The 17211-nt window shown below is 43.1% G+C and overlaps 1 protein-coding gene across 2 annotated transcripts in view; it reads left to right on the top strand.

The window, feature by feature from the left end:
- DMXL1 (Dmx like 1) overlaps nt 1-17211 on the top strand; it is a 2236090-nt gene that overhangs the window by 1777563 nt on the left and 441316 nt on the right. For both annotated transcript variants that reach the window (XM_086961064.1, XM_086961065.1), the window contains 2 exons: nt 12418-12539; nt 12636-12777. In XM_086961064.1, the coding sequence (XP_086817190.1) occupies nt 12418-12539; nt 12636-12777 (264 nt within the window). The remainder of the gene's footprint in view (nt 1-12417; nt 12540-12635; nt 12778-17211) is intronic.

The raw sequence follows: 17211 nt of genomic DNA on the forward strand, positions 1-17211 counted from the left end.
TGTCTTGAGCTCATCCACAGTGAGAGTGCACGCTTACTAGGTTTTCACTTGCCCTAGTATTGGGGGACTTTACCCCAAATCTCTCTCGCTCTCTCACTTATGGGAGCGAGCCCTATGTGTGTCCCGGTTTTTTCTCGGTTTTTCCTTCACCGTTGGTACCTCTGGGTACGGTTAGCGGCTTGACTACCTGATGCTTCAAGTCTTGGGCTTTTGCATAGGTGTGGTGTAGTTCTTATTGTACACACTGTCTCCTTGTGTGTGTATCCTGTCATCCACATACCTGTTTCTCTGGTAGTCACGGTTCTGTATTCTAGGCATGGTGCTGTTGTTCTCTCACCTTCCTTTCTTGGCATCCACTGTGATGTATGCTTAGTATTTGAAGTTACGTCCTGTGGGTACAGACGGTCTGTCATACAGTTTCATCCTGTGGTTGCGAACTGGCCTTTGTTTGTCGTGCCATTCATTTCCAATGCCATTGCCTCTACGAAGAGACATGGCTCTTCGCTTGGGCGAGACTGTTTCTAGTGGCGGGTGCTTTGTTCACTCCCTCCAGTCCCTTCAAGTATTGAGTACCCTTTCACCATGGTCCCTTTAAGGGTTGAGTACTCGTTTCACATGTTGAGGTTTCTCATCATTCTATGATTTCTTGATATTATTGTTATTATTGTTTGAAAGATTTTTGTTCTTTTTTGGCACACTGTTCCTATACTCTCACAGTTTTTGTTGTGGCGCGTAACAGTTTCACACAAGAAAACTGACGTCAGCACGCCGGGGGGCCCTATATGGCTCCATTGATGTCACTTCCGTGGATAATGTCTGGATGTGGCCGGGGTACGCCGCCCTTCGGCGTGCAGAGGTACTGCTGAGGTAAAAGATATTTCGGATCCAGTCTGATGCCAGGGGATATTCTAAGTTAAGGAATCTACAGCTAGACTGTGTTTCTACCAGATACATTGTTACCGAAGGTACGTAACTTGTTCTTCAGGGACTTTGATTACTTGCTCTCTCTCCCTGCTCCTCTTTTCTCTTGTTTATTGCCTCCATTTCTTTTCCCATCTCTCCATGCAGCATGCTCTTACCCTCTAGCCTCCTCTCTTGAACACTCTACCCCCTCACTTTTTTGTTTGCTCACTAAGCTATCACTGAGCAGCCATCCTTAAATGTTCTTTTGACCATTTGAAGTTGACCACCCTCGCGTTGGCAGAAATGCTTCAATCGTGTTTTATATTTGTACATATCTCATTCAAAGATGGCTGCCCTCAGATGTGCCAGCATCCATTACACGCATGCCTGAATAGGATTCATAAAAATAAAATAAAATGCTTTTAAAGATAGCCACCACAGCTGCTTGTTCATCCACGAACCAGTCTAATGTTTTGTAGCCATCCTTCAATGCATTTTTTTAAATAATAATTTTTAAAAACTCGTACTCAAAGATGGCGGTCTTGGGTGCATGCACATTTTCTGTGACTTACATAAAACAAAAGTAACTGCAACACCAAAAGACTTCATGACCCAGGCCTATTAGCTTTGCCACTTCTTGCCTTAAAAATGGTAGCAGTTAGTAGAGTGGTTTCTAAACAAAGACTTAGTAGGGATTACTGTAGAAGATTGAGCATGGACTTTACCACCTTTATGGCAAACAGACAAATACCATTTGCATTCATTTCCTTCACAGCTTCAGATTCCATTTGTTATAACCTTTGTTTCTACAAAGACCAGACTATGGTGCTTGCTAATGGTCTGTTATGTAGTTTGATGCCATTGACTGCGATTTATTAAAGGGGCTATTTCTTGTCATCACCAACTAACACCCAAGCCAAGATGGCACATCCTTAGTCGAAATTAAGAGTGTGTAAACGTGCTACTTGCCATGACTGAGTTGTGCCTTTAACCTTGAAATGCACATAAAAGTAGGCTGCAGGTAATATTTATTTGTTGATAATGGTCCCCAAGGCAGGACCAAGCACCAATGAATTCAGAAAGCTAACATGAGACTTTGCAAATAACCTTAAAGTAGTAGAGGGATTGTGTGATTTTATTTCCGTAAAAATTCCTACATGGCAGCAAGACCAGAACCCATTGATGATCGAGGCAAAAGCATCTTTCTCATAAAACAGACATTAGCTGCAATATTTTGACGACTCAACACACTTTGCTGGGTGAAAACAGCATTCAGAGAGGCTGTATCAATTGTTGCCTAGAACAGAAGACCGCTCCTGTTTGGCCACTGTGTTCTGGATCAGAGTTGAGGGCATTAGAGCAGAGTTAATATGCAGTGAGGGGAGAAAATAAGAAGTGAACAGACATAGGTAATTGGAATAAGAGTCAACTTATGGAGACATATATAAAACAGCTAACCGGTCAGAGAAAACAAACTGAGACCATCAACATATATACCACGCTACTGTCTTAGCCAAAACAATGCTAGCATGGTAAGTCTCATTTTACCACCTTGTCTCTGTTTCTTTTTACACAAAAATTGAACTTCCTACTAATAATGAAAGTACAAGTTTTGTGAGAGTAAGTTCTAGAACATGGGTCTTCAACCTATTCTGTTCTGAGAGCTGCTTTAATAGTTGAATCTCTACAGTTCATGTTACAAATTTTCATTCTTGCCCATATGGCATACTTTTTTAGACTAATTTAACAGCACCTATTTGTTGCACACTTTGCTATATGGATTAGTGAGCCTTCTCTGATTAGCCCATTATTTTTAAGTATACACATACACAGCATTCTGTTGTAACGGTGGGTAGGTGCCATGTAGTTGCCTATGCTATATACTGGTCTCCCTGCCTCCACCCTTGTTCCAAGCCGGACTGCCTATAATGAAGATCAAGAACAACTAAGAGAAAGCGAGGAACACAAGGGCTACATCCTTATCCCCAAATTCAATAGATCAACAACAAAGTGGATGGACTTAACAAGGAATCCAGATACAGGGATGACTCCATGTCATGCACAGGAATGGAGAAAAACCAGTACGTTTTTAAGAAGAACCCTCACCCACCAATTTAGTTGGTGGCATGCTTCATCATTGGGTTCCCAGCTGGGCTGTTGAATGCAACCCAGCTGTGCTATGACGCCTGAGTTACAGCGGAGCGGGTTGGTTTTTTGTGTGAAAGGGGTGTTTTAAGTGCAGTTTATAAGTACCTCTATGATCCTCAATTGCTATTTTATTCCAGAGGTCCTAGGGCACGGTTGAAAACAGAGCGGGGATATTGCGAAGTTACAGTTGGTCTTCATTATCCCATAGAATAGTCGGCATGTTTCTGAGGCTTTATTCAGGACCAAAGCAAGTGAAGTGTGTCAAGAAAAGATTGACCAAGTTAATTTTTCAGCAAAACAAGTACATTAAAAATAGAAATGACTGTAGGTGTGCAGCCACCTCTTCTGATTTGTGAAGAAGTGCTGACATTTATATTTGAGTTATATATAATGATACATAACTCATATTATATATGAGTTATATATAATTGTCACTACTGCTTCATGAATCAGATGAGGTGGCTGCACATCTGCAGTCATTTCTATTTTTAATGTGCTTGTTTTGTATGTCTATTATGTTGTGCTTTACTTTTCCAGATTTTATTCCGGACTGTGGGAACCGTAAGTACGGCTACAGCACTGCACTCACAGCACACCTTAGTGAGTGTGCTGAAAAATTCATTTGGTCACTCTTTTCTTGAAACTCTTCACTTGCCTTGGTCCTGAAGAAAGCCTCAGTACCTCTGTTGAGGCTGACACATGTTGACCATTCTTTGGGGATAATGAAGACCAACTGTATCTTAACGATATCCCTGCCCTGTTTTTAACCGTGCCCGAGGACCTCAGGAATAAAATAGCGATTGAGGATCCTAGAGGTACTTTTAAACAGCTGGCAACCCAATGATGAAGCATGCCACCAACTAGGTTGGTGGGTGAGGGTTCTTTTTAAAAACTTACTGGTTTTTCTCCATTCCTGTGCATGACATTGAGTCATACTTGTGTCTGGATTCCTTATCGGGTCCGTCCACTTTGTTTTTAGGTCTCGGCCTATTTCCATTCCGCAGGAATGGAATAGGACGAGTCTATAGCAGTGAAACCAAGAGTTTCACCATGAGCCCAAAAAAGAGGATTTTCACGAGTGCATGTGCTCTTGTGCACGAGCTTGCCCGAGCCTTCTGCCTGCCTCCTGCCTTGAAAGCAATCTGCTTCTCTGCCCCCTGCTGTTCCCTCCCACTCGCTCGCACATCAAAGGCTGCTCACTCAAACACCATATGCCTGCTCCCCACCCCCGCCCCCCCACCAGACTTCATTGGAATGTGCTACGTGCATTCTCCCCTCCATTTCAGCCCTTTTAGCCTCTTTCCCAGCCGGACCCTCCTTTCGTCTATCTCGTTATCTTCTCCACTCTCGCCTCATTTTTTCTTTATTTTCTCTCCTGGCCTTGTAAATATGCCCCCTCCCCCATGCACTAAATCGCGCTTTTCTTTTGATCCACATACTTGAGTCACTTACGCGCTGCCCTGCACTAGTGAGCTGTGTTGCGTCCAGAACTGGAGCGTCTTCACCCCGTGCAGTGTCGGTGACATGTGACTGCTCCAGAGAAGAAATGTGCTCTTAAACCCGGGGCGAGCAGCGCTCCCTGAAGCCGCTCTGCTAGCAGCAGGCACCTCTGCACTGCAAGCCTGCTCGCATTGTCAGCTTTGGCACGGGTTTTAACCCCCTGCGCAGCCGGTATTTCCAGGGTGTGCTCGCGCTATCGAATACATCTTCTTGTACCCGGAGAGGAGCTGTGGTATTAGAGATCTGTCACGGCTGAGCCTGGGCACCCCTGGAGCGCCTCACTTGGCACGTTAATACAGGGGCCTTCAGGATTGCTGTTGGCATACAAGCGAGTGGTAGTGTTGTCTGTATTTTGGTGCCAGTGGTAGTGTTTCCTCTATTTACGTGCAAGTGGTAGTGTTTTCTCTTCACAGTCAAATAGTAGTGTCTTCTGTTCAGGTGCAATTGGCAGTATTTATTCTGTTTACGTTCTGGTGGTTGTTTTACATTCTGGTGGTTGTGTTTTCAATCAAGTGATAATGTGTTTTCTGTTCACAATCGAGTGGTAGTGTGTGTTCTGGTTAAATAGTAGTGTCTTCTGTTCAGGTGCAATTGGCAGTATTTATTCTGTTTACGTTCTGGTGGTTGTTTTACATTCTGGTGGTTGTGTTTTCAATCAAGTGATAATGTGTTTTCTGTTCACAATCGAGTGGTAGTGTGTGTTCTGGTTACATGCGAGCTGTAGTGTGTGTTCTGTTTACGTATAGGTGGAAGTGTGCTGCATTAGCGTATGTGTTTTCTATTTGCATGCATGCTGGAGTGCATTTTCTGTTTAAATGAGTGTTGGTGTGTTTTTTCTGTTTAAGTGGTAATACAACTTTTTTTTATATATCGCAAACTTGCCCCAAGAGCATTAAAGCCTTTAAATCAGTATCAGTTTTTTTTTTTAGAAACCTGGGGAGTTTAAGTTATGTTCCCAGAATCACAGGATGTTGAGCTGATGCCAGGACTCGAACCTGGTTCCGCAGTTCCAGAGTCGACAGCTCTCTGGCAGGCCTAATGTCACATAGGAGTGGTAGTGTGTTTTCTGTTTCTAAGTGAGTGGTGATGTATTTCCGGTTAGTTATGCGGTCAAATTTTGGCATCTGTTGACACCAGCAAAAGTACTGCTGTTCAGGGGTGCATTAACCGACTGAGCTATCTCCCTATTTACTATGAGTTGGTATCCACTGACTCTCACTCTTTAATGTTTTGTTTAATTCGAGTTGTTGGTGTGGTGAGATTCTTGTTCTGCTGTTTGATTCTGCTTTATGTGCAGAGATGTTGATTTTAGTTTGTTGAACTTTAGTGTTGCATGTATTTAAGTTCCAGGATGCTTGCGTAGTTGCACAACTTTAGCTCAGAAACGAGCCTTAGGGCTCGCCTTCTCCTGACCTGCATCCTGAGGGTTGCCCATCCACCGTCCAGCAGATTTGCTCAATATATTAGCTAGGTGCAGGAGTAATGCCAGTCACGCTGGCGTAATTCGCATAATCCCGGGAAGGCCACACGCTGCTGTTGTGTAAAATTGCCCATTACAAACTGTCGCGTAAATATGCAGCAGTTATCTGCCAAATGAAATCATGGCGGGGCTGAAACAATGCACATACATGTTAAGGGCGAAATGCAACCTCCCTTCCAAAATTGACATAAATACTCATTTCACGCGAAGATGTAGCCCTAAATGACGTATTTACATTATGTGCAAATACGTGAAAGCAAAATACACATATTTCTCAAGTCTTTCCCATGCCTTGCTTTTTGTTATCTTGTCTTGCTTCTTCTCTGGTTTAGTGTTGCTGCCCGATGGGCATATTTGAGTTTATCCAGCGTTCCTATACCTCAACCGATGTACTTCAGGGTGTTATGCATGTGCTACACGTCATAGAGCTCGTCTAGGCGCTGCATCCATATGTTGGGAGCTATATGGCCAAGATTGGTGCTGTTTAACCATTCTCGTACCAGCCCTGGAGCCACAATGAGCCAGTGGCTGGTCTAAAGCGCCTTCACCCTCCTTTCGCCTGGATTTGGTAAAATTGCTCTTTTGACCGAGCTTGCTAGTAAATACCATTCCCCCTCCCTTCGCTGGCCTTCGAACCGTCGCATTGTGCAGTTAGTATCATATTTAACAGCTTCTTGGCTTCCAGCGCCGGACTCCTGCTCTCGCCTCAGACAGTGAAATGTGTCAATTGTGCCAGAGAGGCCATTCTCCGCGGAGGATGGGTACCTGCATTATTTATGCTTTACCGTCTGATAGATGCGCGGTCCATTTATGAGTATAATCTCATGTTTATGGACTGCATGGCCCTTGGTGAGTCACGTGCCTCATCCCGGCTCTTGAAGGACCTGCTGTAGGGGAATAGGAGATCGGTTTGCCGTGCCCTGTGCCCATTCAGTCACTGGCCTCTCTGCTGAGATTGGAAATGACTCGGCTTTCCAATGTGTCTTTTTGTGCAGTGCACCTCGACTACTCAGCGCTCCCAACTTTTTACGTGACCGTCATGTTAAAGTGAAAGTTCAAGGTTACAGTAATACACGCTGGAGTTTTACTGTGCTTGTTCCATGACGTCAGGGTTGGCACCACTTCAGCATTGCTGTTATTTTAATGGTATATCATTCCGCTTCCCATAGGTGACATTGCAAAGAACGAGGGACTATTTTATTTCACAAAATTATGTTCTATCACCACACTTGTTTGTCAAACAGTTGTTTCTCTAATATCTCCTGCATTCATTACATACAGAAAACAATCCTGTCCTGCTACTTTCTTCCAACACTTGAAAAACGTGATAAACGTCATTTTTGAATGCCTAGGTTTATTTACATCCATGTTCCTATTAATGTTATATATCTATTGGCTTTGCCAGTGCTTGAATAAATAATGCTTATGATGCCTATTGTGTTTAATAGTGATAACCAGATCTACAACGCGAGAGCGAGCGTAAGAGTGTGAGGCTAGTGGGTATTAATATGAGAAAAGGATGTGACGTTGCAGTCATTTTGTTTTTCCAATGTACTGGACACGTGCCGCCTTGCAATTTTGCGAGCAAATGTAACTGCCTCGCAAGCTGTGCAAGAAAATAACATTCGAGGGACACCTGCCTTCGCAGCTGCGGTCGGCATTGTTTTATCGCAGTAGCATCGTGCTAAACGGTGCACTTTTTTCTGGCCGATGCCCATCACGAATACTAAAGAGGGGCACATTCGTGGGTTGAAACTGAGGACGGCACGCTGCTTCCTTTCATACCGTGTATCCTCCGGTTATCGAACCAGCAGGTCCTGGAACGGAACAGGTAGACCTCAGCTTGGCCGGGCACAAAGGTGATACAGCGCTGTTTTTAGGTCTCGCCTTTTCCATTGTGAAGGAATGGGAAATGGAGAGAATTCAAGTGCTCAAAATACTCGTGAGACCAAGGGCTTTTTGGTGCGGTTTTCTTCGAGTTCACATGAATCACGTGACCAAACAAGCACGCGCATCAGCCTCCCTCCCTCCCTCCTAATTACATTTTGTTCACGCCCGCCACCACATCAAAGGGCTTCTCCCAGCGTGTGCTCTGCGGCTTCTCCTCCCCTAATTATTCATGGCTGGCCGGTGGCCGGCTGTACTTTCAGTTTCCCGGCCGCTCTTGTTCTGCTTGCCGCTTTATGATTTTAAACTTTATTGCACGACTATACAAAGGCACATAACAACGTGGCATGTTCGCTTCCACTTATCCGGTTTACACACATTATGTAACAGTATCCCTTTAAGTTCCAGGATACACGTTACGCTTGCTCCGTATTAAAACCACACCCACTGACTATACGTCACACGCCACCCAAACCTGCATGGACGGCAGTGCGACCGCCGGTTGCTTTCCACAACTGTTGGGAGCTTTCAGAACGTTTTATCGGTCAGCACATCGCGTGGACCGTTATATTTAACAGTCACTTTAGCATTAATAGCATGTTTTGTGCACGGCGTCTCTTTCACATTACATCGTCACCCTGTTATTTGAGTCTCGTCGAGTTTTTTGTAATATGCATGTTATCGACGCGGTCAATTTCACTATCACAAACGTTTATCTTTTCCTTCTTTAGCACAGACATCGTAAACTCGTGCACATTGTTGTTTTGGATCTCTCTGCACTACTCTGTTTTTACATTTAAACAACCCAGTAATTTTTTGTTATTTTTTTGTTACTTTATCCACACGCATATTCATATCGCCCGAGTCTCTACACACACGATACGTTGGAGGTCCTTTAGACATGGTGATGGCCATTTACAGTGATTTTCTCCTAGAGTTAAGATCTTTTAATTTGCCTTATAGATATTCCCCTGATGCCGAAATGCATTGGGAATCGATGTTTACATCATTGTTATTGATTATGCATATCACAGTACCAGAAATTGAGTACATGGAGCAAAGAGTCAAGAATTATTGATATCTTTACATGGATTTATGTTCTACATAAAAGAAATACATTTTTCAACATTCACATTTGGGAACTTGTTTGAGTGAACTTGGCTGTGATCCACAGCATCGAAAATCCAGTGCCCAGGAAAACACTTATACGTCTGTATAGGTGCTACTTGTTAATTGTACAACCTTATCAGTGAGGCAGCATGTTATAGATAAATTAATTAACTCATAAACCCTGAGGGAATATTTATGTTTCCCACCCTGCAGCTGCAGAGTCTGAATCCAGAAATTAAACACCCCAACCCATCCCATAGTACAATCCCAGCGCTGGGACGCCCCCGGGCAGCCATGCGCTCTAGAAATCCCGTTTTCATTTCATTCATTTCATCCCCAAAAATGGCATACATTAGGAGCAGACTGGGCATCCTTCTGGACAGAACCGTTGTTTACAGCGCGTAACAAAAGTAAAGGCAAGATACAAGCTTGTTTTGCCTTGCTATAATCAAAGGCCATGTGTGGTATGTTTTTCCTTCCGTTTGGCTAGTTTGCTTTACCAGTGCTTTTATTTTTTTTAAGGACGGGGAAACTAAGCGAGTTGCCCAGGATCACAAAATGTTGAGACGTCGCCGAGATTCGAACCTGTTTTTCCAGTTCCTAATTTGGCAGCTGAGCTCTGGCCATGTTCTTGGCACCACGGAAGACTCATAGAAGCCACACAAGACGGCGCTCTGATACTGCCATAATACTCAGTTGCTAATTTTGAACACCACCCGCTGTAACATGGCCGCACCAGAGGCCCGTGCTAGGCTTCTCTTCATTACGTCCTTGTTTCCGTTTTGCATCATCCTGACAAATCAAACCCAGGGGCCTCGTCTGATTGGCTGAAAAGGTGATAGCTCAGGGCGCGATTGGGTTGAACCTCGAAAATAAACAGAGAGGGCAGGAAATGTCATTGGCTCTGCTTCAAAGTAAACACTGTTAAAAAAATATAGACTGAAGCGAACGCTTACTGAAATGGAAACAAAAGAGAGAACCACATTATCGTAACTTCTTTAATCGGAGGTCATCATGGAGTAGGTATTTCAAGTTCCAGTTGAGAGGCGCAACCCCTGAATCCTTTGAATAAAATACCCTTCTGATTTGAAGGCGGCTTATTTACTTTTATGCTTGACTAAGCGCAATGGCAAGCGTCATATAGTAAGGGCGAAATATAATTACAAATGCTTTAACACTTTATAAAGGAAGGCTGTTCGATAGCTGCACCATTTTTTATTGGGGAGAGGATGTGGCCTAACGACCAGAGCTGCCGACTTCGGATTTGAGGATTCACTGGGCTCGAGTCTCGGCTTCAACTCAACATTCTGTGTCCTGTAATGTAACTAGTCCTCATGTAAACCGCTCGAGGTCCCGTTATATAAAACTGCAAAGATAACAAGGATTTGCATTGCAATTGGTCTCGCAGTTGTGAGAGTTTTGAGCTATTGGCATTGTAAATGGCAATGCCTTTATTTCCGTGTTGGTTTTTAAAACATAAATAAAAGGCATTGTCATTTACAATACGAATAGCTTAATTTCTCGCACATACAACCACTCACACATACAACCACTCACACATACAACCACTCACACATACAACCACTCACACATACAACCACTCACACATACAACCACTCAAACAACTACACACACAACCACACACAACCGCACACACACAAACACACACATCTGTCGCCCTCACTCTATCTATTCCCCTCACTCTATCTATCAGTTGCCTTCACTCTATCTCTCTATCGCCCTCACTCTATCTATCGCCCTCACTCTATCTATCGCCCTCACTCTGTCTATCTATCTATCTATCGCCGTCACTCTGTCTATCTATCTATCGCCCTCTATCTATTTATCGCTCCACCACAGAATCACTCAGGGGCACCATAGCATCACTCAGCACCACCACAGCATCACTCAGCACTACCACAGCATCACTGGTTCAAATATGTTCTCTCAATGTTTGAAGTTTTATTGCAAATGTCACAAAAAAAGTTAATATTTCACTTCTGTTCTTGGATTTTAGTCACTGAACATAATCTTCACAACAGTTATTTACAAAAGTTTAAGCTATTGCCATTAAAAATTACAATCTCTTTTATTTAAGTATTATTTAAAAAAATTAAAAGCCAATGTTAATTGTAATATCAATACATCTAAGTAAAGGTAATACAAAACATGTGACATTACAAATACTAAAAGTGTCACATATGCTAAAGTTAAAAGTATTGGCATTGTAAATCACAAAACATAAATATAAAGTGTCATTTACAAAACCAATAGCTCCAACTTTCCTACTGCGAGACCTTTTGGCAACGCCAGTGCTTGTTGATATAATGAAGATCATCCAGGTAGATATTTTCCTGCAAAGTATAATATACCAGCGAGGTAAATATTAATTTCATGCATGTCTCTCACACTACTTCATCATACTGGTTGGCGCTGTAGTCCAGCGCAAGATAAACACACCTCTCTGGCCACTCACAGTCAACATTATGACATCAAAATATGTACCACATAGCATGAAAACAAAAACAACCCTGTCGACCACGCACACCCCCTCTGTGTAGTATACTATCCATCTGATGATGCCCTTCAGTGCCCTCCAATATGGTATGAAGGGCTATATTACACCGCAGTTATGTGTCCCATGGATAGAGAGCAACTGTTAATTATCTCCAACTACAATTATTATGGAAATAACTATTGTTAGATTGCTTCTGTGCTGGATCTTTTGGATTGTTGTACGGCAATCTCAGCGGTGTCAATTTTGCACACCTGCAGAGTTTCCAGTCTGTTCAGACGTGCTGGCAATACAATATAATCCAGCAGATGAGGAGCGCTAGAAATTGTTTATTTACATATTTTGCTTCTTAATCAATTTGCTGTGCAATGTGGGAAGACCATAACGAATTCCAGAAGACGGCCATTAGACTACAGAAGGTTGTACAGCCCAGATATCCGTGATACTTCAGACATGCCACAATTGTATCTAGAAGTTAACTTGAAAAGAAATGGCAATCCTTGAGATAGTGTTCTGGATTTTATAGGCCCAGAATGCCCCAGTAGGGAAGCACTCAAATACGGTTTACTTTGGAAAATAGCTAGCATGTTTTATATGTTACTGCAAATGCTAATGTTCCACTTTTCGTCCATAATCATACCATTGGAAAGCTTGTTAAATGAGTCTCATTTTACAATATAAATGGATGAGTTAGTTCTTGTGTTTGATTAAAAAAAAGAAAAACGAAACTGTCCGAGAGGGCTCTTAGAACCATTGTATTTTCAGCCTAAACAGACGTAATGTGTTGTTATTTCGTTTTTCTACTGCCAGAAGTGTAATAAATGCTATTCACTAAAAAGCTACATATTATTCTTTTTCATATGTGGTTGGTTAGGCAAACCGGAACTGCATCGCAATAGCATCCAGTCATGACATCCAAGAACTGGATGTTTCTGGAATCCTTGCTACGCACATCTATACTTGGGCTGATGATGAAATGGAGATGGAGACGAAGGGGTACGTTTCAATATGTTCTCTACACTGTTGTAATACAAATTTAATTCAGAGAGTTGGACTCTTTTTCTCACATAAAATATGAGCGTTTATCTTTAGGGCTGATGATTTCTTGGTTATACATACTCGTGATGATCTGCCTTCAGTTCAAGCTAGCACACCTTATACTCACAGCAATCCTGGTACTCCTATCAACATGCCATGGCTTGGAGGCCTACAGACAGGCAGAGGTGCTTCTGTGGTAAGCAAATTCTTTGAGATCATTTTGGCGTCTTATTTATTGGATACATTTGCTTATGAGGTTATTTGAGAAATCAAGTGTTTCTAAAACGTGTTCAGTATTCATTCTGAATGGCTTAGATCAAGTCAGAGTCCTCCAATTTATGCCTGTCAGCTATATTTTCTAATTTCTCACCGAAACTGGGCAGGAGAAATGATATGTTGTAGTCAGACCTTTTCAAATTGTTTTGCTACTTCCAAATATACTAGTTATAGTAATTGCATATTATAAACCTTAACTTTCAATGTTTACTTTACTAGTCAATTTCTGTGTTTAATAGCTGTTAATGTTACCAGTTATTTCGATTTCTCTTGGGTGTAAATGTTTCTGGTTGCGTGGAATAATAGTAAAAACCTTGAGTTGCTTTGTGAAGTAGTCTCAGACTCTAATACTTCTGATCGTTGCCTTCGAAGTCTAGGACTCTATTTAGTCTTGTGACTAAGTAGTGGGCGCACTAGACATGTTCTCCTGTTGCTCCCACTTTCAGCCTTGTGCACAATCGTGATAATATAAAGAATTGTAGAACATTTGTGTGTGATCACACTTTGCAAACTTGTTACCTGTAGGCAATTTATATCATCTCTGTCCCATAAGGTATGTATGCTTGCAATACTTGCTGAAATAGACTTTACACTAGAAGACTGAGCTGTGCAATTACTTTGATGCCACCATATTGTGGCCTAAACAGGCCTAGAGATGAAAGGTGTTGCTTTTGATTTGGGACGGTTCTACAAATCTTTTGAGCTAGTGCCTGGTAGGTGTGTAAGTAGCTGATGATCGCTTGCCTGAAGAGGTTTAGAGGTTAGAGGAACTCTTCCATGGATAAAGGCAATGTGTGCTTGTGATGTTGATGACATTGTGTATGTGAGGAAATACAGTGAGATCTGTGATACAGACTTAGGAGTATTGTATGGCTCTCACACTACTTACACTTGGACTGTCTGCTCTGTTATATGTAATATATGCAGAGGAGGTCTGCTATAACTCAAGGGGGGGGGGGGGGTGTTGACCTTAAAGTGGGGTTGGAGGTGCACTTAACTTACCTACAAGATGCATCTTTGACGTTTTGTTCAGGATGGTCCTGGAGCTAGCCAAAGCTTTGCGGATTCATCTCAGCAGAGCCTTGTAACCCAGAAGGATCTTTTTCATGGCAATCACACTAATGAAAGAAATAAAGTGGAACTACTTTGCCCAAAATTATCTGAAAGAAAATTACTATATGGCCAGGCAAGTGTGGCAACACTGGGAGGCTCAAGTAGCAACTGTGGCAGAGGCACTTGAATCATGAGAAAGGGCTAGTGTGAAGGTCTTACTTTGATTGGGAAATTCACAGAGCAGATACATAAAAAATGTGTTAACGGTTGGCCAAAATAAAAGTGAGTGGTGAAACCAGACATCTAAATATTTAAACAAGTAGTGCAGTATTTTGGTGTAAAAGGGTTAAATCAGTAAATAGAGGAAAATAATTGAAAACGGCAAAGATAATGGAGCAACCAATGACAGTACAATATTGCTTCAGAAATAGAAAGATGTTGGATGGGTCAGTGAAGGTTACTAAAAAGAGAAAAAAAACAACCTGAGGACAATTGGCACCGAAATGTGAGACACGGTAGAAGTAAATCACGTCACAAAGTATGTCTTCAGGACAACAAAAGTAATTTGTGTCTGTAGGAGGCTGGCTTAGTATATGATGCACACTTATTTAAGTCATGCACCTTGCACTAATCCAGGCAAACCCTTTTGGTGATTTTAGTAGTCTTTGATAACCATAGAAAGCTCCCAAAGTAGTAGCTGTGGAGAGCAGCCCTCAGGCTCACATTGAAGGAGTGTTAAGCAGCTTATTTTACCAGTTTAATCATGTAGTGTAGTTTAAACGAAAATGAACCACCGTGTATTTATAAAAATGTGTTTAGTTATATTCATAACACTCAATAACACATTGGTATATCTCCTACCCGGCGATATCAACACAAATACACAGCAGTTCTTCAATTGCAATCAGGTAAGTAAGCACAAAACACAGAGGTCTACAGGGGGAGACCAAACTATATACTACAATGTGAACTGCAACCGAAGTCAGAACTTTGACCAGGAGACTCACAGGCGCTAGGGACTCAAGGAACCACCCAAGGTAAGTGTCCAGGAACCCCACGGAGGCTGTGTGCAGAGGGGAAGCACAGCTGTGTGTCCAATAATAGTCAACGGTAAAGTCGTGGTCGCTCTTTTTAAGAAAAAGGAGCTTTCCCAGTGGACCCTGAAGAAACCCTGTGTATAACAGAAGGTTGGAGAGTCACTCTACCCATGGATACCCCAGGAACCAGGATACTTATACCAGGGAAGCCGGGTGCATGGGTGTGAAGTTGCGTAAGAAGCCTGCCGTAGATCACAATGGAGGGCTTCAAAGAAGATGTTTTATTTTGGGGTGGGGGGATTTATACAGCGCAAACTGGAAGGTATCAGAGTACTTTACATGAGCACCAGGTACGTTACAGTCAGACACATTCATTTTTTGTTAGGTTCAGGAAGATTAGGTGATTTGCCCAGAATCATTGGTTGCTGAGCGTCCCTGCCGAGTCTCAAACCCGGTTCCCAGACTTGTAGGTCGTTCGCTCTAGGTTATCAGGAGGCAAGGAAGAGTAGCCCACTGGACGGTTCAGAAGTGTTGAAAGTGACTGTGTGGCTGCAGCTTTGAGGACCAGGCGAAGCTGAGGAAGACCAGGAGTCGTGCACGAGCTGTCCCACGTCGGAAGTTGAGGACCAGGGGGGCAGTGTCCGGCGGTAGCACCAACAAGCCTTGGTAGCTGCTACTCGCGTGGAGAGCGCAGAATGAGCAATGTTGGGACCAGCAAGATCCAAAGGACTCACCACAAGCAGGAGAGTCAAAGCAGGCCCCAAGCAAGCAGGGGAGTCAGCTGCAGCAGGGAAGGACCCTCAGGTTGACTTACAGGCCAAAGGCACAGGAGTCGCAAGGGCACTTTGAGTAGCTCACCAAGAAGGAAGGCCCACGGTGCAGAGAATGCAGTGAGGAAGCTGTACTTGGCAGGAAGAGATGCTGGAGCTTCTTGTACCCTGAAGATCTCTGGAGAGCAGACCCAGCAAGCGTTGGCAACAGCAATTAGACATGGTGCTGAGGGGTTTGGTCCCAGCGGTTCCAACAAGGGATACTGCCTCAAACTTGCAGAAAGGACAGGTCAGTCCTCGAGGACATTGCAGAACCACCACCTGTGTTGCTGAGCCTTTCGAAGTCTGTGGGACATGCGTTGCAGCAGACCGGTCAGCTTCGTTGCAGTGCTTGCAAATGCAGGGGGAGACTCCTTCACTCCAAGGGAGATTACTTCGGGTGTCCTTGATGCCCACAGGTCTGTTAAAGATTCTGGAAGAAGCACTGAGACATTCGACAAAGAAGACTTGCAGAACAGTGAGACCAGGAGCAGCAGGAGTCTTCCTTGATGCAGTCTCGGTTCCAGGCGAAGTTCAAGTGTCTAGACAGTCAAAGAGTGACGTGATTTCAGACTTGAGTCTTGTCCCACAACAAACCTTTGGAACCACCCACAGGTACGCCCTTAAGTACCCTAGGGAAAGGGTTGGAACAACTCAGGGGACCCAGAGGAGGGGCTTGACAGATGGGAGGATACTCCCATGTCCTTTTTACAGTTTTGTGCCAGAGCGGGAGCCAAGGGCACAAAATGTGCTGTTCGAAGCAGTCTGGTTGCTCTGGCAAGCACCCCACCTCAGCCCAATACACTAAGTCCTGTCTGAAATGTTTTGAAGGGGGTAATGAGTGTGTTTGGTGTCAAGTCTTAGTGTCCTTAGGCTCAATCCTTATTTGTATAATCAGAATGAAAAAGTCCTTATTTTTTAGAAAAGTTGCTCTTTATTTGTGTAGATAAAAACATGGACAGCCGTCACGTGTTTCGCCCCTTCCAGATCGCGATAGCGGAAGAAGTAACGAGTAGACTGTCGACGTAGTACTCCAGGGATTCTACCCCCACAAATTGAAAAACCGGATTCAATTTTGGAATTTTTTTTGTAAAAGATGAGGAACTGTACAGAATAAAAAATATTGTAAATAGCCTTGAAAAAGCCCTGGCGCAAATCGCCATACGGGCGAAACACGTGTCGGCTGTCCATGTTTTTATCTACACAAATAAAGAGCAACTTTTCTACAAAATAAGGACTTTTTGATTCTGATTATACAAATAAGGATTGAGCCTAAGGACACTAAGACTTGACACCAAACACACTCATTACCCCCTTCAAAACTTTATTGTCTAAAAACTCAAGAGGTCCAGAGTTTTTTTGAGTGTGTTACCGTCACTAAAACTATGTGAAAACTGATGTGGACTTGGATTCTCCTGTGGACCACTCCCCCTCTGTAGAAAACTCCTGTCTGAA

Source organism: Lissotriton vulgaris, chromosome 3_1 (assembly GCF_964263255.1).
Source record: "Lissotriton vulgaris chromosome 3_1, aLisVul1.2, whole genome shotgun sequence".
In the NCBI taxonomy this organism is placed as follows: Eukaryota; Metazoa; Chordata; class Amphibia; order Caudata; family Salamandridae; genus Lissotriton; species Lissotriton vulgaris.